General features: G+C 43.0%; 1 protein-coding gene across 3 annotated transcripts in view; it reads left to right on the top strand.

Annotated features, from left to right (window-relative positions):
* The first annotated feature begins 5,422 nt into the window (after positions 1-5,422).
* Positions 5,423-26,633, top strand: part of LHFPL6 (LHFPL tetraspan subfamily member 6) — a 261,724-nt gene continuing 240,513 nt past the window's right edge. The window contains exons 1-2 of one of the 3 annotated variants that reach the window (XM_042960156.1): positions 5,423-5,614; positions 17,566-18,134. In XM_042960156.1, the coding sequence (XP_042816090.1) occupies positions 17,750-18,134 (385 nt within the window). In that variant the 5' untranslated portion in view covers positions 5,423-5,614; positions 17,566-17,749. Of the gene's footprint in view, positions 5,615-15,748; positions 16,057-17,156; positions 17,204-17,565; positions 18,135-26,633 lie in introns of those variants that run through there. The other 2 variants (XM_042960059.1, XM_015544549.2) reach the window with 2 other exon arrangements.

Genomic DNA, 26,633 nt, shown 5'->3' with positions numbered 1-26,633 from the left:
GACTAACCAAGGATGAGACGGAATATTGCTCTTTAGCTGTCGGAGAGATACATATGGTGGGGCTTTCGTATGAACGACATCTATGAACTTCACCTACAAGTAATCATCTTCAACATCTTGTCATCTGGAAACCGGAAACTAATCAAGGAAAAAAACCATTCCATCAAAGAGAGACAGTCTCCATCTTTCTGTCTGGGGATTTATGAAAAGAACAATGATTGCTCATTGGAACTATCATTAGAAGTCAAAGTCAAGGACTGCTCAAAATCAAGTCGTGAAGTAGTTTTATTTTTAGAACCTAACACAGCTTTCAGTTCATTCCTTTCCTGGGTGGCTTGTTACTTTGATCTGATATGCTCTCTTCAGTTTCTTCCTATCCTCACACCTTACCTATCCAGTAGTTTAAAAGGATGCCAATGCTATCATCTATGTTAAGGTTGACATCACTAATAATAATCTAATATGTCACTTTCTAAGAGATATTTGCATTTTAAATAGAGAGAACACTTTTTTTTTTTTTTAATTCAGAAGAAGGATGTTCAGCACTGGAATTGCTGAGATCGGCTCGAGGCTGGAGAACAAAAGTCTCTTCTCAAAAACTCTCAAAGCAGGTTTATTTTGATACTAGTCTTGACACATTATTTAAATCAGAGGCTGCAGACTGGCACACATGGGCCAAATTTGGGCCATGTACATCTCCCTTAGCCAGCACAGAATTTTAACTAAATCCAAGCCCAAACCTAACATTTTAAAATTTGAATTTCCTTGGGGAGCCTGGGTAGCTCAGTCAGTTCAGTGACCGACTTCGGCTCAGGTCAGCCTCATGATTTCAAGGTTCGAGTCAGGCTCCGGGCTCTGTGCTGACAGCTCTGGGGCCTGCTTCGGATTCTGTGTCTCCCTCTTTCTCTGCCCCTCCCCAACTGATGCTCTGTGTCTCTCTCTGAAAAATAAATAAGCATTAAAAAAATTTTAAATTCAAATTCCCAGCTTCTCTTGGAAAAAAAAAAGAAGAAGAAAAAGAAAAGAGGGTGTTTATAAAAACTGTCTTTAAATTTCCACAAGGGAACGAACAGTCGTTTGGAACAAAACAGTCCTACCCCTCTAAACAGGCCATGAACTTTCCTGTTTGCCATAATACACGTCACACCCTTGTTCCCATACAAATGCTGAGGTCAGCTGTCACTATTCATCATCGGGCACCATGTTGCTTACAGTAGAAAAACATCAGTTTTTGTGGGATTTCCAAAAGTAGAAAAATAAGAGACAGAGAGGGCCACTTGACTTTTCCCATATTCAGGCCTACTTTACCCATTTAGACTCATTTGCAGGTCTCTGCAGACATTTGAGTTTGAGATTTTTAACTTAAGTAATTTAACATGCCTAGCCACATTCGACCAAAAAAAAAAAAAGCGGGGCGGGGGGGGCGTTGAGAAATAAACATACTGGATAGAAAAAAGTGTAAGAAAAGAAGAGGTGAGAGAGTCATGTTATCTATAGCAAAAATATGAATGTATATTTCTAATATTTATGCTCTCCCCTCCCCCCACTGGAAAAAAGAAAAAGAAGCCGTAAAAATGCTACAGAAGTTCAGAGGTGAAGGCAAGTGCTCCCTGTGGGAGAAGAGCCTGGAAGAAGGACTCACAAAGTAATTCTTGAGCCAAGCCTTAAAGGATAAGAGGGATTTTTCTTGGCAGAGAGAGTTTTATTACTTCATGATGAAGCCTGGGAATAAATATTAGAACTTTGACTTATTCTTTCCCATTTCCCATTTTTTTTTTTCTTATGGCATTCATTACAATTACAAAAGTCCTCACACAAAAGGGGCAGGATACCATGGACACATTAACACCCAACAATATTGTGTTAATCAGTCACACCCAACGGAATCACCTCAATTAGAATTTCAAGCTAACAAACTTGTAGGGTGTAGAAAGAGTCCCTTGGGTGGGTCCTGGCATTGCTTTCTTCTCCCTCTGTGACTTTACTCAGGATGAAACTTCTGTGAGTCTTGGCTTCCTCGTCTATACGTTGGAGATGGAAAAATTTCATCTTGCCTGTCTTGCAGAGCTGCTCTGGGAGGGTAAAGGAAAGTATATGAAAATCCATTTCCATCTGCGACGTGTTCTTCAAGCACGAGGTGTGATCCTGCAGAGTGTCCAGCATAGAAATGGATGCACAGAAAGTACACGAGATTTTTTTTAAATAAACTTTTTGTTTTGGGATACTTGAAAATGTATAGAAAATTTGCAAAGAGAGTACAGAGTATTCCCATATACCCCTCAACCGGTTTCAGTTTTCCACTAACGTTTTCATCTTACGTTACTGTGGCACATTTGTCAAAAGTAAGAAACCAACATGGGTACCTTACTACGAACTAAACCCCAGATTAATTTAGATTTCTGCTGATGCCCCTTTTCTCTTCAGGATCCCTCCCAGGAACCCATACTGACTTAGTCATTGTGTCTCTTTAGTCTCCTCTGGTCTTTGACAATTACTCAGTCTTCCATTGTTTTTTATAACCTTGACGGTTTTAAGGAGTATTAATCGGGTATTTTGTAGAATTTTCCCCAATCTGGGTTAGTCTGTTGTGATTAGACTGGGATTGTGGATTTTTGGAGAGAGCACATAGAGGTGACGCTCCCTTTCCTCACATCATGTCAGGGGTATCTGGTATCCACACATCACTGGTAATGTTCACCTTGGTCACCCAAATACGGTGTCGTCCACCAGCCGTCTCCCATTGTAAGTTACCATTTTTTCCTTTCTGTACTCTGTCTCTGAGCCACTGAGTCCAGCCCTCCCTCACAAGAGTGGAGGAAGGGAAAAATTCCACTCCTGCATAGGGGTGGGGTGTGTCTATGTATATTCTTTGTAATTCTTACGGAAACTTACTATTTTTTAAATCATCAAATAACAGAAACAATATTGATTGATGTGAGGTTCATTTTTTATTTCCTGCACACTTAGCCTCTGGTAAGAATGCTAAGATTAGACTTTTAAGCCAACTGGCAGATAATGGGTGAGGTCATGAAGAGTTACCAAAGACCTACAAAATCCACAAACTAGAAAATAAGCCATTTTATGCCTGAGAGTTAGTTATAATTCTGGCCACGTCAGGGCCAAAGAGCCAGAGCTTTCTCCTGTGGTAACCCATACTCTAGGGTCACCGGTAGATGTCACTATTGAGTAACAACCATGCAGTTGCCAGCTTACCGGGCTTTTGTCTAAACAGTAAACTGGCTGTGTGCTCTACCCATTGTTTTAATTAGGCCACAGAAAGATATTTTTCAATTTTAATAATAAAATTTCTTTCTTTCTTAAAACTGGTCAAGATACAATGGTGTCTGGGTGTTTCTACAGGAATTCTAAAGTCTGAAGTGTGTCTTTGTGGAAACCATCTCTTCGTGTGTTTGTACTCAGATATCCATCTCCTTGTCACAATGGTCAACAATGTAAAGAATGAGCATAGCAGAGATATTTTCGCAAACGAATATGCTTTGTATTTTACCCACGAAGGTCATTACTTGTTGTTAGCCAGAACTGATGTAAATCAGGGAGGGGTATACCACGTATGAGCTGATGTTGTTTAATAAAGACTTGGGGATTATTAACGTGTCTTCCCTACAGAACCACCCCTACAGTACTCTCATGTATATGTCCCTGCTAAACTGTATTGTCAGGAAAGACTCAGAGACGGGGAGGGAAAAAAGGAAAGAAAGAAGGGGTAGGGCATAGCGTAGAACCTGATTAGAGGAAAGAGAATAGATGCACAGAAGCTGGCTTTGGGGGGCTTTAGCCTCAAATTTCCTGAGTTCAGGATAAATGTGCAGTTCTACAACATCCCCAGTATTCAGTTTTCATTAATTTAATGTATCAAAGTAGCAAACATTATTGCCATTGGAAAACTGTTTTGGGCTACCATTTTGCGGGTATTTTATATAGCATACTGAATTGAATTTTATATAGCATCAAAGTTGGGGCACCTTCTGATAATTTTATTTATATGGAAAACTTGGTCAGAATCTGTCTTCTCTTTTGAAAGAAATTGTGGCAAACATAACAGATTGCATATTGAATAATCAGTTCTAAAAAAGAAAGCTCACTTTAATTTTTATATAGCAATTTATCTTAAAAAGGCAGACCTTTTTTTGTAGGTTTGAATGTGTTGGATTATTTGTTACTAAGTGAATTCTAAGATGATAGGAAAGAAAGTTCACCAAAATAATAGTTTCAATCGCTTCTATTTATTGAGCAGTTACTATATACTTGGTGCTGTGGTAAATATTTTATATATATTATCTCATTTAATCTTTAGAATAACACTATGGGAAGATCTTATTATCTCCATATTACAGTTAAACAAATTGAGTTTTAGATAGGCTAAGTAAATTATTTATCCAAGATGAGAAAACCAGTTAAGTGGCGAAGCCCAGAATCTGCCTGCTCTAAACCATAATGGTCCTTCCTCCCTATAGGAGGTATTTCTATGGCTAAATCAAATTCAGATCAATCCTATCTTGGTGACAGCAAGTCATTATGCTATATCTTATACTTCTCTTTACCTTTATTATACATCAACCTTTAATCCAAATAACTCTGGAAAATATCTAGACCAAAACCAAAACCAAACTAAAACCAAAACCGAAAACAACGAAAAACCTTTTCTCGTTAATGTAAAAAAAGAAAGGCAATTGGATTTTCAGTACATTATTCTTCGTTATGACCCCTAAAAGGGTCTTGATCTTTGCACGGTCCTTGGCAAACTAATCATGCACTGAAATTCATCTTCAAAAGGTAGGCCAGACTTTTATTGTAGGTTTAAACATGCTGCATTTTTTGTTACTTAATGAATTCTAAGACAGCAGAAGAGAAATTCTGCAGAATCTGTCTAGGGAAAAGAAATGGTTCAAAACTGATGGCTTAGATTAATTTATCACATCAGAAAGCTTGACATCAGGTTGCTCTGTCATTATCCAGCACTGGTTAGTGCAACAGAATTGTTTCGAAGGCCTAAAGGTGTAAATTTTTATATAAGAACAGGAAAAAGAAAAGTTAATTCCTGGCAAAATGATGCATCTTTTCACCTGTATACCTGCTGAGGTTTGTTGAATCCTCGACAAGCTTACCTCATATAGTTTCAGCTAACATGTTACAGCAGGGCATTTCCAGATACTGGCCTGATTGGCTACTGGTAATCGTGTTCTCAGTTTCATTACAAAATCGTGCCATTTTGGGGGGGGGGGGCAAGAAAACAATAGGATGATCAGATCCCTCATTTTACATTGTTATTTGTCCAAGGTCAAGCACCAGTTTAACAGCTAAACTGAGCCCAGAACTGGGTGTTCCTGATTTCTACCCCCGCGAAGTTTCTGCCTCTCCCTTTTCTGCTTCTTTACAGACAAAAATGAAGGTTAGGAATATCAGTCAAAAACCGGATGTTTATTCTCTGTCTCTTCTGTTGAACTCAAAGGCTCCTGTGAATCAAGGAAGCAGGTCTTTTCCTTTCTTCTCTACACCATAATTATTTGTTTTCTAAGCAACACTCGGGATCAAATAAGACTTACAACACTTTTGGGTCCAAAGCAGGTGGTAAGTGAAGACTTAAAATTTAACGGTAAGTACATTATATGTAATTTCTGATTAGGCATGATGGCAATGAAAGAAACAATAGCCATAAATGTAAAAACAAAAGATGAAGAAAAATAATTAAACTAGCAGGGAGTTTATAGCAAAGATAGACCTCGGGCTTCTTTTGGCCTCATGCCATTTTCATTGTACCTATAACTAAACCAAGTCAGCTCCCATGTCAATGTGTTAGGAGTGGAGACACTGGGATGCTAATCATTTTCTAACAGGAAAGTCAGACAAGGTTGGGCTACAATCTAATTTGCGCATAAATACCTTAGAAGAAAAACTACTGAAGGTCCTGTGTCTGGTTTGCTGTCTTTCCACCACTAGGAGGCCTCTAGGATAAAGAAACAAATCCTTAACATTCGGGAAAATCACATTGTAACACAAGCACTACTATTAATTCAAGATCTACCCCTAACTGGAATAGATAAGTTGATTGATTCATTTCACCTCAGGCAAGTGGTCAGATGACAGAGAATAGCCTTATTAGGCAAAGCCAAAGCTTTGGTAAGTGGGCTGTGAGAGAGAGCTGATATCTGGGTCTTAGTCTTGTCAAGATTCTGACTCTGAACTTGAACCCAGGTCTTTGGCTTCCTAGTTAGTGTTGCAGCTGGACACTGTGGGTTTTGATTTTGATAGTTTTAAGCTGGCTCTGATTCCTCTTGAAAAAGATACGTATATTTTTTTAAGGCAGCGGGGTGGTGTACCTTATATATTCTTTCTTAAACCACTAACATGGGCTTTTTATTTTAATATTTTGGCTCAAAGCATCTCGAAGATGATATGGAGCTCATGCTAAATGGGTAAAAAGTTGTGTTTAAAGAAATGTCCTTTGGAACAGAGTCTATTAATATATTTTAAATAAACTTGTTTTATTTTTTAAAAAGCAGACTGAGGTTTGAGCCAATGACCACCTTGAGGAAAGCAGCACAAATCTAAGTCCCTGAGCAAGAGAAGGTTTTTTTTTTTTTTTAATCGGATACCAGGGAGGAGGGATTATTACAACTCCTCTGTACTAACACAGAGGGATTAATACAAGAGTTCAAAAAAAGTTTAGGTGGGGAGGAAGGGGCAAAGGAAAGGAAGTCCAGGAAAAGGGACCCAATTGGCAATGACAGATGGCTGTAGTTAGTAAGGAGGTAGCAATGTCCCCAGCAGGGAGTTCTAGAATTAGGAGGCCCAATATTTCTTAGGTGAATTGTTTTGCCTTGCTAAAATGGAACCCTCCTCTCTGGTCCTCCTTGAAGCCCTTCAAAACACTGCCACCTAGAGGAGTTAAAGAAGGGGTTTTGTTTTGTTTTGTTTTGTTTTGTTTTGTTTTGTTTTGTTTTGTTGTTTTACCACTTGGGGTTACAGAGAATCCTGGGGAGAGACAGGTGTGAGACCCACAGCTTTAGCAAGAAGAGACCAGAGTTGCCCCAAGCAATTTGCAGAAATGTAGCGGCCTCACTGGATGTGCCTTTGAGCTATTACAGAAGCGTTCAACAGAAAGTTGACCCCAGAACACTACAAGGGAAGAGAAAAGAATCTAGTAGAACTTCAGACCAGATCTGGGTTGCTTTCTACAATGTTCCTGAAATGCAGATATGCTCTTTGATGTACATTTATTGTGTTGCGGTTCACGAATTTTTGAAACGCATGTTCCATTCAGGGATAAATCCTACCCTTCCTTACTCTGTTCTGAAATATGTTCTTTTTAAGCAGCTTTATCCAGTGGGTTAGATCTAGTTATTTTGTGTTTCAGAGAACTCGTTCAGTTGATAATTGCCTTATACGTCTATTAAACATTTTAAGTATATAATTACTCCAGGTTATTTGAGGTAGATTAGGAAATACAGATAAGCCAAAAGAAAAACATCTCTCGGTCTTACCACATTTTAATTTTACTAATTTATAAATAACTGCATGTTTAAATTACACAGTAAAAACTTTACCAGCACCAATCAAGGAGTGGGCTGACTTGATTAATATATTTGTAGGTATCTAAGGATTTCACATTCTGGGCTTTTAGCTGTTGTTGAATGGAAATGGATCCGAAGGACATCCTGTAGTTTAGTGCCTTAAAAAAAACAGAGTAATGTAGTCTTTTTTGGTGATGTGATGATGTTGTGCCAATTATGATATCAAGTATTTTTTACCAAGTGCTTATTCAGCACTGTTCTGAGAGAGGGGTCCCCCACCCTAAGTAGCGTGAGATGGCTGAAAACATGACACCTGACACTGGACAGATGAGCTGACAGCAGTTTATTGGTCACACATACTCACAGCCTGGGAAGGGTGGCTCCTGTACAGAAGGCAGGGCCACACTTGGGCGGCGCTGCGGGAGCAGACTGAACCAGCAGGGGCAGTGGGAGGCAAGGTTTGTAGTAATGAGAGGAGGAAGTGCCCCCTCGGTTCCCACAGTAGGATGGGATTGACTTGTTTGAATAATTGTGTGGGCTGGAAGGGAACGAAACCCATCGGGCTCAGACCCGGATGAGGTGTAGCTGATGTGGCAAACGGGGAAGCTAGGCAGGTGAGAACATTTCCTTCTGGGGGGGGGTTAGGTCTGTCTGGCAAGAGTACAGGACTCACAGGTAGGCCTTTGGGGCCTTCTGAGGTTCAAAGATGCCAAGGCAGCCCATGAAATTTTAGGCCCGACGAGGTAAGCACCTGCTATGTGCTTAGCAGGATGAGTAAGGCGGCTCTTAAAGAGCTAACAATCAAGTTTGGAATATACATCCACAACCAAATAATTACAATGCACTGTTGTAAGCTCTATGGAAGAGGTATCCATCGATTAGAAGTATAGGGGAAGGACTGGCTAATTGCTTGGGGCACTTGGAAAAGGCATCATATCAAACAGCAGTTTTGTTTGTTTTTTTCTTAAGTTTACTTATTCAGTTTTCGAGAGAAAGGGGGAGAGAGAGAGAGAGAGAGAGAGAGAACGCACATACAAGCAGCAGAGGGACACAGAGAAGGAGAGACAGAATCCCAAGCAGGCTCTGCACCATCAGAGCGGAGCCCAAGGCAGGGCTTGAACCCACGAACTGTGAGATCAAGACCTGAGCTGAGATCAAGAGTCGGACACTCAACCGACTGCGCCACCTACGTGCCCCTCAAACATCAGTTATTATACCGGGTTGTTACCATAGAAGCTGACAGAGGGCTGGGAAACAGCTTCTCATTTCCCTGCACATAGTGAATGTCCCTTTGACTGCTAATGTTTCCAAGTGGACATGTCTTTTTCATGGCATACTAATCCCCATGTAGTAACAATTGAGCCACTAGACCCATATTTTCCCATCCCTCACCAGACATGGCAAGTACCCTGTGTCTGTGCCTTCAAGGTAGAAGACACAGACGTGATATTTATCCCTCTCTCCCTGGAAACAAAGCAAAACAAACAAAAACCAAAACAGAACAGTTGTCTTCTCTCTCTCCGTCTTGGTCTGTCCCTGCCTCTGTTCATCTCCTCCCCCATCCCCGTCTGTTTCACGTCTCCTCCTCCCTTTCCTCCTCCTTCCCTCCCCCAGCTTCTTCCTCTCTCTCCTCCTCCTTGCTCCCTGCTGTTATCACCCCACCCCCTCTTCTAGTGTCTGTCTGCTGAAATGGCTGATGCTGTATACTGCTCTTAATTCTCTTTTTGTTCTTGTATCTTCTGCTTCTTGTCACCTAGCCCATGCTTTTTAGCTTTTAAGCCACAAAGACATTGATCTTTGGAAGCCATACGTAGCCAAGGAGCATTCTCTTTTCATCCACACATGCGCTCTAGTTGGCAAGTCAACCAAACACAACCTTTGACAGCTCAACTCAATGCTAACTGCTGGAGGTCAGTTCCCATCTTTTCTCCCGACCCCGTTAGTACAGGCTTGGTGTTGCGGCCGTATCGGTCACAAAATAGTAATATTTAATTAATATTTCAACATGTTTCCATCCAGTTTGTGGTAGTAAACTTACTATCTCTGATGGGGGCCAATAAATAGTGTTTCTCTTCCCCAGATGCAATCTGGACAAATTGAGAGGGAAAAATGGCAGATGGAGATCAAAATATCATGGTTATTACTGACAGAGGCTAATGTAGAAGATGTAGCTTAGTGAGGGGCAAACGGGTCTGCTAACCGGGCCCCAGGGTTTGGCAGATTTACTGGCTCTCTCAGGCGTGGCCTCTGGACAGTCCTGCCCTGTAATGGGAGATTCACCCCAAGAGAAGGGCAGTTATCCTAGTGCTTAAACGGGGTTTCCCCTGGAGCCTCCAATTACCCCAGCTGCTCAGATGTGTGGAGAGAGACCAGGTGCATTTAAGAAAAATTTCTCCTAAGGAAAACCAGAGAATTGGGAAAAAGCATTTCTCCTCTACCATTTCACAATGGCTGTAATATGAAATTATGTACTTCAGAAAAACCAGTGTTTGTTAGCCCCTCTTAGTATTATAACACTAAATTAACTGTTTAAGTTTTAGATCATTCTATTAGTATATTCAGTATTTGCAGTGCATCTTAGTTTGGTGAAGGGAGGATTTACAATTTTAAAATACTGTTGAAACACATCTTTGTGAATTGTCTCAGGAGTTATGACTGATTGGTAGCAAATATTATTACAAAAAAATTCTTATCTCTTTTTATAGAACTCATTATACCTATCTTTCTACATAGTCTGGGAAAATTAAAAAAAAAATGTAAAACATAGTCATAACACTGAAAAAGCCTGAGATGATTTTTGACATGAAAAGAAAAAAGAATTTAAAAGTAGCAAAAGCATGACACTGATTCAATATTAAACATAATTATGTACTAGTTTAAAATGCTACCTGGGTCATTTAACAAAATATATATATATAGTGTATTATGGACATTTTCCATTTTGATGGCCTAATGTGAAATATTTGCTACGTTAAATGCAATTTAACACTTCACATTTTTTTGCCTCTTATGAATAAGTTATTGATTTAAAATTTGTATGCTGCTTTAATTCATGAAAGAATAATATGGAGAAATGATAGGGCACTTTACATTGCCAAAGTAGTTTGCAAACTTTAAATGAATAATGCAGACAGCACCCCTGGGAACAGGCCATGGGCTCTATGCACCTTATTTCCATGAGAGTTTCTGGGGAATAGAGTCACACAAATCACTGTATTCAGAAATTGTAACATAACTGCGCATACACAGTTTCTACAGGGAGAAGGGGGCCTTGAGTGTATCAAACACATGACAGAAAGCTCATAGAAAATGAAATGGGCACCCGTCCTAGAGTAGGATCTTAGGGCAGCTATGGTGAATGTATGCATAAACATGGTCGCCAGAGAAAGGGCATTCCAAAAGCAACACATGATCTCACTCAGAGACTACTTGAAATGGAGACCAGAAAACCCGAGAGCTCACTGGTCCTGTGAGATTTTTTCCCCTCATTATAAGATGCACACAATGCAGTAAAATACGGAAGCAACACCCATTTAAATTTGTCTTTAGAAGAGATTCCCGAAGGGAAAGAGGTAGCTCAGGAATGAACAAAGGAAGGAAATGGCAAAAAGGACGAACTACCATGGTCTCCAATTATCTGTTTTACACCCTGTGTCCTGAGAACCATCTCGTAAGGTACTTCACTGCATGTGTGGAGGAGCAAATGATATGTTCTGATGGAGAACTGATAAGCTCCAGGCCAGGAGCAGTTAAAAGAAAAGTCCCTCTTCTCCGGGCTCTATTTGGAGCCTCACTTGTATTATTATCCGCCGCTTCTCCTTCTCACCTCATACCTTCCTGCATCTCATTCTTGCTGGCCCGTGTTCAGACACGCTTCTTGTGGCAGTCATTTTATACTGCTGAGAATTTGTCTTTTTTAATTCCTCAAAGTTACAACTTTAAGGGGGAGGGTGGTATTTTGTAAGCTATTTTCACCGCGGTTCCTGTTTCTCTTGCCAGATTTTAAGAAGGGTCCATCCACCTTCGCCAACGCACACTACAGACGATGAATGCCCACCGTAGCCACCCTTTGCTAGAGAAAGAATTCTCCCCTGGTGCTATTCTGTCCTCTCTGCTCTGCTTAGTGCCTCCTCGCTCTGTGTCTAATCCGCTTTCCTGGGGTGCTGGCCCCCGGGGTGCTGCAAGAGAGCAGGTAGTTTCAATAGTCTAGCGGGCATGTAGCCATTGCCAGTAACAGGGACTTAAACAGCTGGGGCTTATTGATCTCACCCAGAAGATGTCTGAGGATAACACAGCAGCTTAGTGAAAATACCTCGGATCTAGACTCTTAGCGCCATTTTACTCTACTGTTCTTAGTGTGTTGGCTTTTGCCATCATGCACGTCACTCCCTGGCCAAAGAACGGCTTCTGTGATTCCAGTGCCATCCCATAAGTTTTCTAGGCTGGGAGAAACAGCAAGCGGTCACGAGGGCGCCTGTACCTCTCCTCTCTCAGCTCATTGGCCAGCACTGTCACGTGACCACTCAAGCTTCCAGGTGAGGCCAGGGAATGGAGATTTTAGCTGTTTCTAGTGGAGAGAAAGATGTAAAAGAACAGGGGATGGAAATGGACATTGTGTCAGCCACACTGTGGTTTTTATAACAAACGTGGAAGAAGTCCCTTTCCAACCTCTCCCCAATGGTCAGAGGTGATTGAGCCCATGCTGTTTCCTATGTTCCACGATCATACTCTTCCCCTAATTTTACATAGCACCCCCTGTTAGTTTAAAAATCATATATGCGGGCGCCTGGGTGGCTCAGTCGGTTAAGCATCCAACTTCGGCTTAGCTCGTGATCTCCCAGTTCATGAGTTCGAGCCCCAGACTGTGCTGACAGCTCAGAGCCTGGAGCCTGTCTCCCTCTCTCTCTGCCCCTCCCTCCTTGTGCTCTCTCTCTCTCTTTCTCAAAAACAAATAAAAACACTAAAAAATTAAAAAAAAAATAGAAATCAGATATGCACTCTGTAGGCTGCACTGGAACAAGGATAATAATCACAACGGTATTGATGTGTTCACTAATTGCCTCAGTTAATGTTCAGGTATTGAGTATTTATCTTTAACTGCCGAGCGCTGGGATACAATGCTGTGTTTCCTGTCATTGAGCATATGTCTTATCTACACAGTGCTTGATCGATTAGGAATGCTTTTAGCTACTAAAAGAAGATTCAAGCAACAGTGATTTACCCCATATTAAGAACCTGTAATTTACTCTTAAAATATTCAAAAGGAGGTGTAATTCAAAAGGATGATGTCTCTGTGATTCCCCTCATTGTTGTAAGAAGGCTGCCACAGCTCCAAACATCTCATCCTTCAAGAATGTGTCCAAGACAGCCATTCTCTTTTATCAGGGGACACAATCTTCCCTGAAGGCCTCCTCAGCAGACTTACTGGGTAGAAGGGTCATACAGTCACCACCAGGTTTAAGGGCGGCTGGAAGGGAGGTGCTTCCCTAGTGAACAAGGAGGAGTTGGGAATTAATCCCGGGTAGCGAACCAAGTGTGTTGTCATGGATGCTTTACAGCTTCCTACATGCTTTTTATATTCATGATTTCATCTTATGACTCGATGGGACTACAGTCCAAACATACTAGAAACTCAAACCTGAATCAGAGGTCCAAGCAGTATCTGCTATGTGGGAACTTCTGGCTGGGAAATAATTTAAAGATCCTTTGAAGGTGCAAATTTAATACTAGGGTTTTAAAGATATTATAACGCATTTTGCCTATAAAGTATATATACAGGAACCCAAGGAGTGATTTGGAGGATTTTATAGTTTGGGAAGATAATTACACAGTGGGATGAGAAGAGAAATCAGGATACATGGGTTCTAGCCTCAGCTTTTGGTAACGCACCGGAAGGATGCTGAGCCTCTGCTTCCTCATCTGTAAAAAGTACTTGAACAAAATTAGGTGACTCCTAGGATCTTCTCAAATACATGAATACTTCTATAATCATGATGCTAGAAGTCATGAGTTAGAAGAATGTTAGAAACCATCTATTACAATGTCTTTTTACAAATGAGAGAACTCAGGCTCAGAAAGGTTACCATTTGTCCAGATTCATTCATCTAAGTTAGAACTTTGAGTCCTAGTATATGACATACTATGCTTCCACAAATAATTGATATTACATCCTAATAGAGTTTTTAAAGATTCGACCTCTTCCTCTATCTTCTTTTTCCTTTTGGGCAGACTCTTTTCAATAGCACTATACTCTATTTAATAGAATGCAGATAATGAGATACTTTAAAGCCCACCTTTTCGCTGAAAGGTCTTGGGCAAAGTTCTTGACCTCTCTGTAAAATAATAGCTACACCTTCTTCATAGTTTTTTTTTTTTTTCCTGCTTCTTTTTTTGAGAACTAAAGAAATCTACTAAGAAAAGTTAGCGTCGTGATTGACACAGCAAGAATGTAATCCCAGCCATCCATCTCAGTGCTTAAAACTCCTCCAGGCTTCAGAAATGTCCTGGACCAATTTCCCCAGTAGGTTGTGGGGAGGGGGAGTCCAAATCTTGTGACTATAATTTGATCTTTATACAGTTCTATCTTTTGCCTTTACATTCTATAGATCTGAAGTCTCTGGGTAATAGCCAAGGGCGTAACTGGAAGCCAAACCCATCATTTGGGCCATCACGGAGCTCAGTAACCAGTGATTTGTTTGAGACCATTCAAATCACTTGAATCAGGGTTCTGAATCTGGGCTTCATGCATGGACCACAGGGGAACAGGGAATTACCTGACATTTCACTGAAACAGGTTTTTTTTAACCTCAGCACTATTTATTCATGTTTTGGGCCAGGTAATTCTGAAGGGCTGACCTGTGCTTTGTAGGGTTTAGCAGCATCCCTGGCCTCTACCCACTAGATGCCAGTAGCACCTCTCTCCTCCTGATAATCCAAACATCTCCAGACCTTGCCAAGTGTCCCTGGGGTGTGTGTGTGGGGGGGTGGGGCGGGTGGTAATCTCCCTTCTCCCCCTTGAGAACCGCTGAGATGAAGTTTAATACGTGTATTTTTTTTTCCTGAAAGGCTTATCAGTCTCACCATATTCTGAAAAAGTCCTGTTATGACCTCAAAAAGGTTGGAACCAGTTACCCAAATCCTTTCAATATGATAATGAGAGAGCACATATCTCCAGCTGTAGTTGTGGGGAAAATGTACACCATTATGGCTAACTAAAATGATGCAGTTTGAAAATTTACTATGAAATATTATACATACCTACCCATTTGTAACTTTCAACTACTTTGAAAAAGCACTTCACAGACTGTATCTGGGGAAGTATCTGCTTCCAACACTGCTATTCCCAGATGGCGGGATTCTTAAAATACTGTCTTCCGCAGAGGCTCCCACAGTCCTCTACTGAATGTAGCTCTAAACTTCCAAAGGGGTAAACGCCGATGACAAGCATAACAAGAAATCTGATGGTGGTATTGATCATAAGAATGATTGGATGGAGAGATGGAAGGGAAGGGAAGGGAAGGAGGGGGAGAAGGGAGGGAGAGCGAGCCAGAGAGAATACAATGCCTTGAAGGAGGCTCCCAAAGAAGGTTTCTCGGGGGAGAGGCTCGCGCTGGAAGTCCCCCCCCCGCCCCCCCCCCCGCCCCTCCCCGCCCCGCCCCGCCGCGCCTTCTCCCTGGCTTGTCTGGAAAGACTCTTTGCCAGGCAGAATCCCCCAGCCTTGCGCTTCCCGCTCTTATGTCTCAGGCTCGCGTCCACACTGGCCTTGTTCACCCTTTCCAAAGTGACCACATCCCAAGAGTCTCCTCAAAGCTCCAAAGGGTCCCTTTACCCAGTTTTAAGGCCCCCCTTCTCCACCTCCGGCAGGAAACGGGAGTTTAAACCTCAATCCCCAAAGGCAACCAGGGAACGTGTCTGGTCTTCCGTGGCGCCTCCGGAGCACCGAGAAAACCAGCAACTTTGTCCCCTACTCCTGGGTCTGTGTGCCTCCACGCCCTCCCCATTTGCAGGAGTCGCCACGAGGGGAGGGCGGGGGGGAGGTGGGCGCGGGCTGGGGGGAGGCGCGGGAGTGGCCCCCGGGGCGGGCGGGGTCTTCCGAGTTCCCCGCCGGCAGCGGCGCGTCCGCGTTCCGCCGGCCGTGGGTCTCCGGGCGCGAGGGGAGGGGACAGGAGAAAGAGGAGGGCCGGGCCGCCGAGGGGAGGAGGCGGTGCGTGCCTCGCCTGCCAAAGGGAGCTCTGTTCCTCTGCGTGCGAGCACGGGCTCCCCGCGCGTGGCCACCGCGCACCGCCCCAGCCGCCGCCGGAGAGCGCGGGCAGCAGGGGGGGCTCCGCGGCCGGCGGCGCAGCCCTGCCTTCGGGAGACCCTCCGCCTCCGGCCGGACGCCGCTCTCCGCCCCGAGGCGGGCCCGGGGTGGCTGCGGCTGCCGGGGACCGCGGCGGGGAGGGAGGACGCTCTTCTGTGCCGTGGATGTTCCGCCCGCGGAAGACAGCAAGTTGTGCGCGCGCCCCGGCCGCCGCCCGCCCGCCGTGTGAGTAGGGAGCGCCGGCCGCCCGGCGCCGCGGGCTCCGCTCTCTCCCCGCGCCCCCTCGTCCCCGGCCGCCGGAGTCGGGCTGCTCCGGGCGCCGGACTTCCTGAGCCCCGCGGCGCGGTCGGCGTCCGCTGTCGGCGGCCGCCTCCGGGGGGTGCTGCCTGCCCGTGCTTTTCCCCTCCCTTGGCGCGGGCCGGCTGCAAGATGCCCCTCTCCTCCTTCGGGGCTCGGGGGTCATCGGGTGTCGTCCAGGCTGGGGTGGGTGAGGCCACTGCAGGGGGCCGCCTGTGGGCTCGTCTTGGCTTCCCCTCGGGGCGCCTCGCCTCAGCTCCAGAAGAGGGCCCTCCTGCCCCCAGGCAGCCCCCCACACTCGTCGCCCCCAGCCTCAGGGCCCGGGCAGACCAAGTTCAGCCGCTGACGCTGACGCTGACCGCAATTGACAAGATTAACAACCAAAAAAAAGTAGTTGAAGTTCCCCGGGAGTGACACACGACTGGAAATGGGGTGGCGTGTGGAGAGGAAGCGGTAGGGGTGGGGGCTGGCGGAAGGGGAGAGGTGAGGGAGAGGGGATTTGCTGTGGACCCTGAAGGCTGGAGTTCAGGGTTCTGGGAATGGAACTGTAGGGCGCATGGGCTCTGTGCTTCTGTATTCCCTTCTTTATGGAAAGTGTGGGAAACCGTTCAAGAACTCCTTTTGAAAGGAAGGGAGGGGTGGAAAGTCAATGCGCGTGGAACTGTTTGAATGGCTGGGGTTCCATGTAGAAGACTGGGAAGTATGGATTACTTTTCAGATTAGACAGTGACAATCATTCAGTGGGAGAGACGGTCCCAGCCATTGTGTCGGAACCAGTGAATCAGAAGGAAGTCACACACAGGCTTTCTTTCATTTACACTAGGAGAAAGAAGGTGGTTAAGACTGAAGGGATTCACAAATACTACGGACTGAGTACAGGACGTGCCTAATAGTTGCATCCAGTCTGTGTGCCTAGACAGTCTGTAATATTTGTTGAGTTTATAGTGCTCTGCAATTGTGAAAATTATCCTAATAATTTTGTTCGGGCTCATGCAGAGTTAATGCACCTAAAGGGACACGGAAAAGTTGCTCCAAATTATAAGCATGAACTTGCAAGCCAGATAAACAAACCATGGTACGGTTCACTTTGTTTTAATATTTGGAATTATGTTTACTGCCAGTAAAAATGCTACATTACTTTTACTGCGAGTATGTGAAATGAATTCACTGGCTTGGCAAATAGAAGCCATGGATTTCTTTAAGTAAATAGCTGTCAGAGTTAATTTGGGAGCATTTATAGGAGATAAAGACATGAACAAGCTTTGAGCTAGTTTGACAAAACTTGAATTTTAGAAGCGTTTATAGAATCAGTTCTTCCCACTTTTTGCAGTGTTGAGCCAAGTTTGAATGTTTATTAACTAGGTTGTAGACCAACTGAGCTGGTGTTTCACTTCCCTGAAAACATTTAACTTTTAATGTTTCTTATTGTTTTGCCAGGGACCATCATCCTTACTACAGAGGATGGGAAGTTGACGGCCAGTAAGACTGAAGATTCACTGTGTTGCTAGACGCGTTACAGAACGTGGATTGCCTGCCATTCCCTGGTGGTCTCACACCTTCACTCACTCCTGCAGTCCCAGAGTAGTTGCTTTGGGTCCTCGCTGCCCTATCTGTTGCAAAGATGGCATCCAGCCTGACTTGTACTGGGGTGATCTGGGCTTTGCTCTCCTTTCTTTGTGCTGCCACCTCCTGCGTGGGGTTCTTTATGCCTTACTGGCTCTGGGGATCACAGCTGGGCAAGCCTGTGTCCTTCGGTACTTTCCGGAGATGCTCCTACCCTGTGCATGATGAAAGCCGGCAGATGATGGTGATGGTGGAGGAATGTGGGCGCTACGCCTCCTTCCAGGGCATCCCCAGTGCAGAATGGAGGATCTGTACCGTCGTGACAGGCCTGGGTTGTGGCCTCCTCCTCTTGGTGGCTCTCACCGCCCTCATGGGTTGCTGTGTGTCAGAGCTCATCTCCAGGACAGTGGGAAGAGTGGCTGGAGGAATTCAGTTTCTGGGAGGTAAGTGACTTGTTAAATTTGACTCATTTCCCGGAATCCCAAAGCAATATTGAAAATCGTGTTGCAGTTGTCTACTGAAGTCCTGATAATTGGCACATGGAATGCTCTGGAGAAATAGGCGTGGGATGGCTTTGGTGATAGACTGCCGAAGTCAAAGATTTTTACTGGAATTGCTTTCCACCTTCGAGAGCTCTGAATTTCTGTACATCCTTAGGCATATATACATCATTGGCCCACTAAGTACAACCTATATGAGGCAGTAACATCGGGATTGTTTATAATGTAGTAGGGGAGACCGTTCAGGTTTCATAACTTCCTGCTTTTCTTGTTCAACAGTCAACAATTAGATTCTCTGTGTCTTACTGGCATCCTCAGGTCTTTAGAGATGAAGACTTCATAGAAAAGTAGAAAAGTTTTTGATTCAACATTGTTGTCATGAGCCTTCAATACTCTTTGGTGGGTGTAAAACTGACCCTTGCTCAATCTTAAACTGTATTTCTAAATAAATGATTACTGCTTTACACGAGAGATCAGTTTAACATGAACAACTCTGGATTCCACTATGCTACGGATACAGCTATAGGCTTAATTATCTCACTAGGATTTAACTTCGTGGGATGCTCTTGCTGTGAAGAAAAAAAAAAATATAGCAAATGCTGTTTGCTTGTCCAAAATGGACTGCATAGTCTCACTAACACCAGAAAAAGGTTTGATTTTTACTTGGGTTTCCTCCAGCAAGTATTACTTCAATATTTCTGGTCATATGGTTTTAATTATACTTTATATATTTTCCACTGCGCTTTTCACCTCCATTCTTCAAACTGACAGGCTGAACTTGTCTGATTTATAGTCCGTCCTGGTAAAATGTGACAACCTGTAGATAGTACAGAATGAAGGGAAATAGGAAGCCAGGAAAACGTATAGAAACTATTTGTAACTTCATTACAAAGTAAAAGTCGGTTACTTTCCCATTTGGTGCTTTCTTATAATCTTTTGTGAAGAATCCAGAAGAAGGAAAAAAAATTAAATGGGTAGTTCTGAGATAGAATCTGCATGTTGGAGAAACCCCGACAGATTATTGCAAGTTGTTTGCTATTACACTTTGAAGTCACATTTTGAAAGAGAAAGTTCTCAAGCTAAAAATGCAAGGGGCAAACAAGGTTTGCGTTTTGAAGCAAATGACAGAGTTGTTTGCAGTTCTCTATTCCCCTACTGGAGGTAACTTTGTTCTCATCTGTTTTTTTTTTTTTTTTTTCCCCCTGTAGTTCTGCATCTCCTTCTGCCCTGGGAGGCAGTTTGGGAGGCTTAGCTGTTTTTTCCTTTAGTGCTTCAGTTCTCAACATCAAGCGGAAGTCTTACGCGTGATACATACAGATATTCATATAGTAATACCGTAAAACGATGAGAAAGTTGTTGAAAGTTGAGATAGAAGTCCTGAATTTGAAAACTTTTTGATACTACAGATTTCAAAGATAGAATTAATGCCAGGAGTATTTAATTTTTTTTTTCTTGAAGAATAAACTTGATTTGCTGTTTGTGTTTCACTTGGCTCAGGAAAAATGCTTTGGCAGCTTCTTTTTCTCCTCTTATATGTCTTACTGGCATCTTCAGGTCTTTAGAGTTGAAGACTTCCCAGAAAACTAGAAAAGTTTTTGATTCAACACTGTTGTCATGAGCCCTCAATACTCTTCGGTGGGTGTAAAACTGACCCTTGCTCAATCTTAAACTGTATTTCTAAATAAATGATTACTGCTTTACACGAGAGATCAGTTTAACATGAACAACTCTGGATTCCACTATGCTACAGATACAGCTATAGGCTTAATTAGTAAATTAGTAAAGTAAATATTACTTTTCAGTTTGCCTTCATTTTAGGGCAGGGACTGCAATTATTTCTGGGAGAACAAGAAAATGCTTACAAAGACAGATCAGTTTTTATTGATCAGCTTTAACTGTATAATGAAGGAAGGCAACAGGAAGTGAATCTGAGACCCATGATTTATGCTTCCCTCTCTAAGTTCCATATAGATTTTTTGGAATGATATAGAGCTACATGTTCTATTTTACAGAAAACTCCAGGGGAAAGATCATTGGAGAAGTTATGTGTATTTTTAAAAGGACCTCCCCTCTCCCCCCACACTTTGTACATGCTTTTCATGAACTCTGCATGGCAAGAGTTACTGACATTAAGCTAAGGATATAGTTCACAGTTGGTACTCTCTCGTTTCTCATATATAGTTCTCATATCTGGCAAAAAAATAATTATGAACGTAAAACCTAAAAGAGTTTTTTTTTCTGATTCGAACCTCTTGAGGGCACAAGTAAGTAAATACATCCCATTACTCAAGATAACAGTGCGTTTAGAATTACAAAACAGCTTGAGGGATGGAAAAGGTTTTGAAAACTGCATGAATCACTATCACTTAATATTTGGCTAGTTGGGGAAAAAAAAAAAGCTTCAAAAACAATTTTTCCTGTTACTCATTCCATCATTGTTTGGGGCTTTATTCATAAAAACCTGAGTGGCAAGTAATTTTATTTTATGAAAGTTTTCACGAAATAGGTTTCATAAAGACTGCCAGACCCCAAGCCAGTGGGCTCTCTCAATTCCATAGACGGCCGCGCTTCAGAAATAGAGTCAGCATCCAGGGCACTCTGCTATAAGGCGGACTCTGTTACTGAAAATGATTCACCCAGAAGGGTTATGTTTAGCTAAAGTTAGGGTTGCTCCAAAAACAACAGGAAGCGGGAGAATGGCAAAGTACAGAGGCGTCCTGCTTCACCCTGCCTGCTGTGTCTGGAGTTTGCACATATGGTGTAACATCAGGCAGTAAAACCCCTGCAGTACTTTGGAACTCGTTAAAGGACAAAGTGTCAACCTTAATTTTGAATTGTCTTGCTACGGTTGGTTAGAGGTTCAAATGTCACCTGTCAGCTGCCAGAGCAACACAAGATCGGACTGTTGCGTACGACATTTGCTCCCTACAGGAGGAGGACATCAAGGAATCAATGACTTGTGCTTTTCTTATGGCAACTTGTACATGAACTTGAATCGCCACATCGTCGTCTTCCATTTTTAAGTCATATTTCTGTCGTAATTTTTAAAGCCTGGTCTCGGTCGAGTTTCGCCCTCACTCGAGCTTTTAAAAGGCATGCAGAGAGCCCTTGAGAAATATAATGTATAATAAAAATGGTTCCACGCACGCAGGATGGTTATGGCGCAATGAGAAAAGAGACGTTTTCATGTTGGGTTTCGTCGTTGAATATAAAATTACGTGCTTTGCTTCTCAATACTGTGGTGGTCATGAAGTACTTCAACCGAAGTTTTAAACGTTAGTATCACACTTTTTGATACACATGTCAGGAAAATACCTTATTGACGCGTTCTGTGAATAGAAGCATGGGGGAGCATCGTAAAGACATGTTAGGTGTGCCTGTAAGATTCTGTAACTGGTGATTGTGAATGTCGAGATTTGAGTGTGTTGATTTTGTCTTTGGAAATTGCTGCTGCTGTACCGAAGGGGCACTGAAGGGAGTCCCAAATTTATATCAGGCCACATTTAGCTTGAATGCACGTCACATATGTGTGTAAAGTGGGTATAGAGTGCTCCTCAGTAGCAAGCAGCGACCTTAACAGTTTGGCAGGTGTTCTTTTCTAAGAAGCCAGGGAGACCATCTTCTCAGCTAATTGATAGTTAAGTGCTGCTGAAGACAGTAATGATGACGAAGTATTTCTTTCAGTGTCCCTTTCTCTGTGTGCGGAAAGCGCCATTGCCATTCCGGAGCCTCTTCACGATAGGGTTCCACCTGGACCTGTCTGTCACCCTTTAGGATGAGGGCTTGCCGCTCTCCTTCCCTTGCTCCACTTTGAACCTGACTTGTCTTACGATATGCCACATCATGCCTTCCTTTCTTTAGGGCTATCTGTCTAGTGACAGCTAAGGAATAAGATAAATGATGAGTGTTGGCATATTAATGGGCATGGTGACTTTTTAGTGACAGTCTTAACTGAAAGAAGCTGCTCTGATTTTAAGAAATCCAGAGACTTGTTAGCCCAGCTCAGGGAGCAGGCAGGACTCTTAGCTGTCCTTTAAGTTACACCTTGTGGATTGCTAACTACTGTACTCCTCCATTCAGCACCCCCAACCAACACTGTAAAGTCCCGGTGAGGTGTCTTGAGTTCTGAGTCTACAGTTCTCAAACTTCACCATGCATCAGGATCAGCCAGGGCTTTTAAAATACGGGGGCGTCTGGATGGCTCAGTCGGTTAAGCATCTGACTTCAGCTCAGGTCATGATCTCACAGTTCGTGGGTTCGAGCCCCGCGTCGGTCTCTGTGCTGACAGCTCAGAGCCTGGAGCCCATTTCGGATTCTGTGTCTCCCTCACTCTCTGACCCTCCCCCATTCATGCTCTGTCTCTCTGTATCTCAAAAATCAATAAACGTTAAAAAAAATTTTTTTAAATACATATCGGTGGGGCCCGCCCAGGAGTTCCTGATTTGGGTAGGTTTGGTTGGGAGCCTGATACTTTACATTTCTATCCGGTTTCCAGATGATGCTGGTTCTGAGCCTATATCTTGAGAACCCTGTTCTAAGTTAACCATTTCGTACTTTAGAAAAATGTGAATTCTGGTAGATGCTTGACTCCCAGAACTTAGTTAATGTTTAGTTATGTTATAATCTGATATAAACCTCTCTAATTGGGCTATGGAAAGATACTACCTCTGCAGCGTGGTATTGGCCGAGGACATTCTTGTTGTACCTGTCTGTGTTTTTGTCACAGAAAATTATTTTCCTGAGGTTCTCTCTTAATGCATATACATGTCATAATTACAATATGTCCATTACATAATATGTACATATATTATATATTCATTTATTTACCTTTGCCATATGCCAAGATTTTATAGATGGAGAACTCAAAGTAAGAACTCAATACACCCTCTGTAGTTTTCCTGCGGTAGATTCTCAGTAATGAATTGCTAATTAAAAGACGTGAAGGCTCTACGGCAGACTGGAGAGATGCGCGAAGACAGCCCTTGGCCAGCTCCATAAAGCTGTGTATTTCTTGCAAAAGCAGAAAGACTAGGCCAGGAGGACATCAGGAACCAGCCAGTAAGAGCTTCTGCCCGTAGGCAAGGTGGCGCCCCAATGGGCTGTGAGGAAGGTCAAGTTCTCCTGGTCTCAGGCATCTCTAGGGAAAAAGATGATGCGCTCTTGCTGAAGAGTAGTACTTTCCAGGGCCACAGACCATGTCTCACCTCGCAATCACGTGTCCCACATGCATCGCTCTTAAAGACCAACAAGGTCCAGATGGAGGCTAGTCAGTGCGGTGGCATGGGTGGGGCTTTGCTACCAGGAAGGAGTGAGGGGCCAAAATGAATGCCACAGGGGCCATCTACTCTGAGCCCTGGATTTGTTGCAGGCAGGGATGTCAGTGAATTAGCTGGTCTTTTATCAAATCTAAAATACCAAATTTTATGTTTGCATTTAATGTTTTAAGATTATATTTTAAAATTGTCATTGCCACCAGTTTTCTTGTTTTACATACTGCCCCCCCACCCCCAGAAGAACATGTCTTTTAAGGCTTAATTTGGGAAGTTTTTCATGGTTTTCAGACCTTCTCATGAAGCTTATAAGTTTTCCATATCCATAATTGACATCAAAATTCAATACAATATTCTTTTAATCCTCTAGTGGGCCTAAAATTCCCTAAGGACTTTTATTTTTTTAATTTTTTTTTTTAATGTTTATTTATTTTTGAGACAGAGAGAGACAGAGCATGAACGGGGGAGGGTCAGAGAGAGAGGGAGACACAGAATCCGAAACAGGCTCCAGGCTCTGAGCTGTCAGCACAGAGCCCGACTCAGGGCTTGAACTCACAGACCGCGAGATCATGACCTGAGCCGAAGTCAGACGCTTAACCGACTGAGCCACCCAGGCGCCCCAGGACTTTTATTTCTTGTGGAGGGTCCTCCTTTGTCCCAGAGAGTCTGATTTGGTAGGTCTGGGTGGGGTCCAGGTGAAGCACTTTTAACAGACTCCCCAGAGGTTCCAGAACACACATGGTCAGTCCCCAGGCCACATTTTGAGAAACATGAGCTAATTTTATTCACTTCAGACCTCATGTGATACTAGTATTGGGGCATAGACTTATATCCACCATTGAGCTAAGGAAGAATGATCAATCTTTCTATCCAGAGTTATTTTGGGGACAACATGATACGAGCAGCAAATTATCACAAGTAGTGTAGGAACAGACCAGTTTATAGCTGTGTTCTCCCTGATCTCACAGATTTTGGTGTTCCTGGTGGACAGTCAGCCCCGCGTGTACACTCAGAAAGCAGAAAAACCAAATCTTTCCACGCTTTGCTTAGATGAGGACTATTTTCACTGGTGACTCCACCTGCAAATTAGGAACCTGCTATCATCTCCTGTGCTGCGTTTGCGCCCTTTGGCCTACAAGCGCGTTGTCGCTGGCTTGTGTTCTGCTGGGTGTGCTAAAATCTTTCCTCACTGACAAGTGTGCTCGGTTGTTACCTGTTTTGAATTACAGGTTTTTATCTCCTGAGTTTGTATTTCTGAGGAAAAAAATACTGATGATAACAGTTCATCAAAATGACGCAATAAGGAGTTGTCCATTGCTCTTGAGTCTATCATGTTAGCCGCTACGCTAGACTTTTTCCCTAGAATTATTTAGATTGGTGTTTTCGACAGGGTCCAAATCTTCATTTACTTTACGCAGAGTAGAGTCTTTCTAAGAGAGTCATTTGATTTTTTTTTTTTTTTAATTTTTTTTTTTTTTCAACATTTTTAATTTATTTTTGGGACAGAGAGAGACAGAGCATGAACGGGGGAGGGGCAGAGAGAGAGGGAGACACAGAATCGGAAACAGGCTCCAGGCTCCGAGCCATCAGCCCAGAGCCTGACGCGGGGCTCGAACTCACGGACCGCGAGATCGTGACCTGGCTGAAGTCGGACGCTTAACCGACTGCGCCACCCAGGCGCCCCGAGAGTCATTTGATTTTTAACTTCCTTCCCAGCTAACATAGCCATAGCTAGACAACACTGAGGCCAGGGTTAGTATGGGTTAGTTAGCCTCTCTAACGAGGAGATTGCAGATTGGTTAGCTGTCATGTAAAAAGCATGCTGTTATTCACAAAGCAAGCAAGCCGAGGAACAGGATTCAAAACCATTCCTATTAAACACACACACACACACACACACACACACACACACACACACACACTCTGGAGAACTTTCTGTCATCCTACATGTTATCACAAATACATTGCCCGCCGTATGTACCGTTATCATTAGTGCACGGTGAGCACTTGACCTCTCCAGCTACCTCCAGCTTGGCAAGACTGCCTTGTTGTGTGTGGTGGTTGTAGTCAGAAAGAATACCAGCATCAGGTTCAAAATTTATTCGCGGATGTCATTAAAACTCATTTTTTTTTTTTTTTTTTACTTAAGCTATCGCCCTCCAGTGCGTTCTCAGGGACACCGATTCCTGGGTGTTCCAATAGATGTTAACAGGAAAAAGCAAATAGGAACACGTGGATTTGAGAAACAGTTGGTTATGGAGAGTTAATCCATTTCAGTACAGCAGAAATCACAGGGCATTCAGCGTGTTGTCTATTACCAATCTCCCGAGGGGAAGGCGGAGGGTATAGTATTAAGTGTTTAGCTAACTCACTGGGACCCAGCACCCTGAAGGGACTAGTACTCTGGAACTTATTCAGTTCTCATTTTACCGTGTTGAGGCAGGCGGTTTATTCTTTTTCGCAATTTATTCTTTATTCTTCATTCTTTTGCGAGAAAACTGAATTTTAGAGAGTGACACCCAAAGTTACCCATCAGTTATTGTTTGTGCTGTGAAGGCTGTCGCCATAATAAAGTGTTAATTGAAATTCCACCCTGTGTTATATGTAGAATTCAGAATATCTGACCGTTTTGCTTAGTGTATCTCTTAACATAGGCGAATATTTTTCTTGTTTCCTTTGTCCTGTTTATGCTTGTAGGACAATAAAACCACCTGTAGATTTGACAGAGCAACTTGTTGCCAATTCTCAAAAAACAATTACAGGTTACTGTTAATAATGTAATATGCAGTAGAGAGGCCATTAGGGGAGAGTGCCAAAACATCTGACCGATGTCTTTTAACAATGATTTAACAGAAGAGTGCTACCTTTCATTCTTACATGCTGGCTGAGTTTTCTAGTGTAAGTACCCCATTGTTAGAAGCCTTTGTAATAATCCCTTGTTAAGGCTAAAGATAATGTTATTTCCAGAGCACACACTTCTTAGATAACAAAACCAAAGACCTTGTGTCTTTCTATAGAAATGAAAGATAATGTTGACGTTGTCAATCTTCGTCTTTGAAGTGTTTGTGATGGAAACAAATAGACTTCTATCTAGATCTCTCGGATGGGCTCTATGGATTTCCCAGAAACTTCTGAATGGTTATTTTTAGACGATCAGGAGGTTAGATTCAAC

Source organism: Panthera tigris, chromosome A1 (assembly GCF_018350195.1).
Source record: "Panthera tigris isolate Pti1 chromosome A1, P.tigris_Pti1_mat1.1, whole genome shotgun sequence".
In the NCBI taxonomy this organism is placed as follows: Eukaryota; Metazoa; Chordata; class Mammalia; order Carnivora; family Felidae; genus Panthera; species Panthera tigris.
The sequence above is the reverse complement of the archived record's forward strand: the minus strand, read 5'-3'. Positions and strand labels throughout refer to the sequence as shown.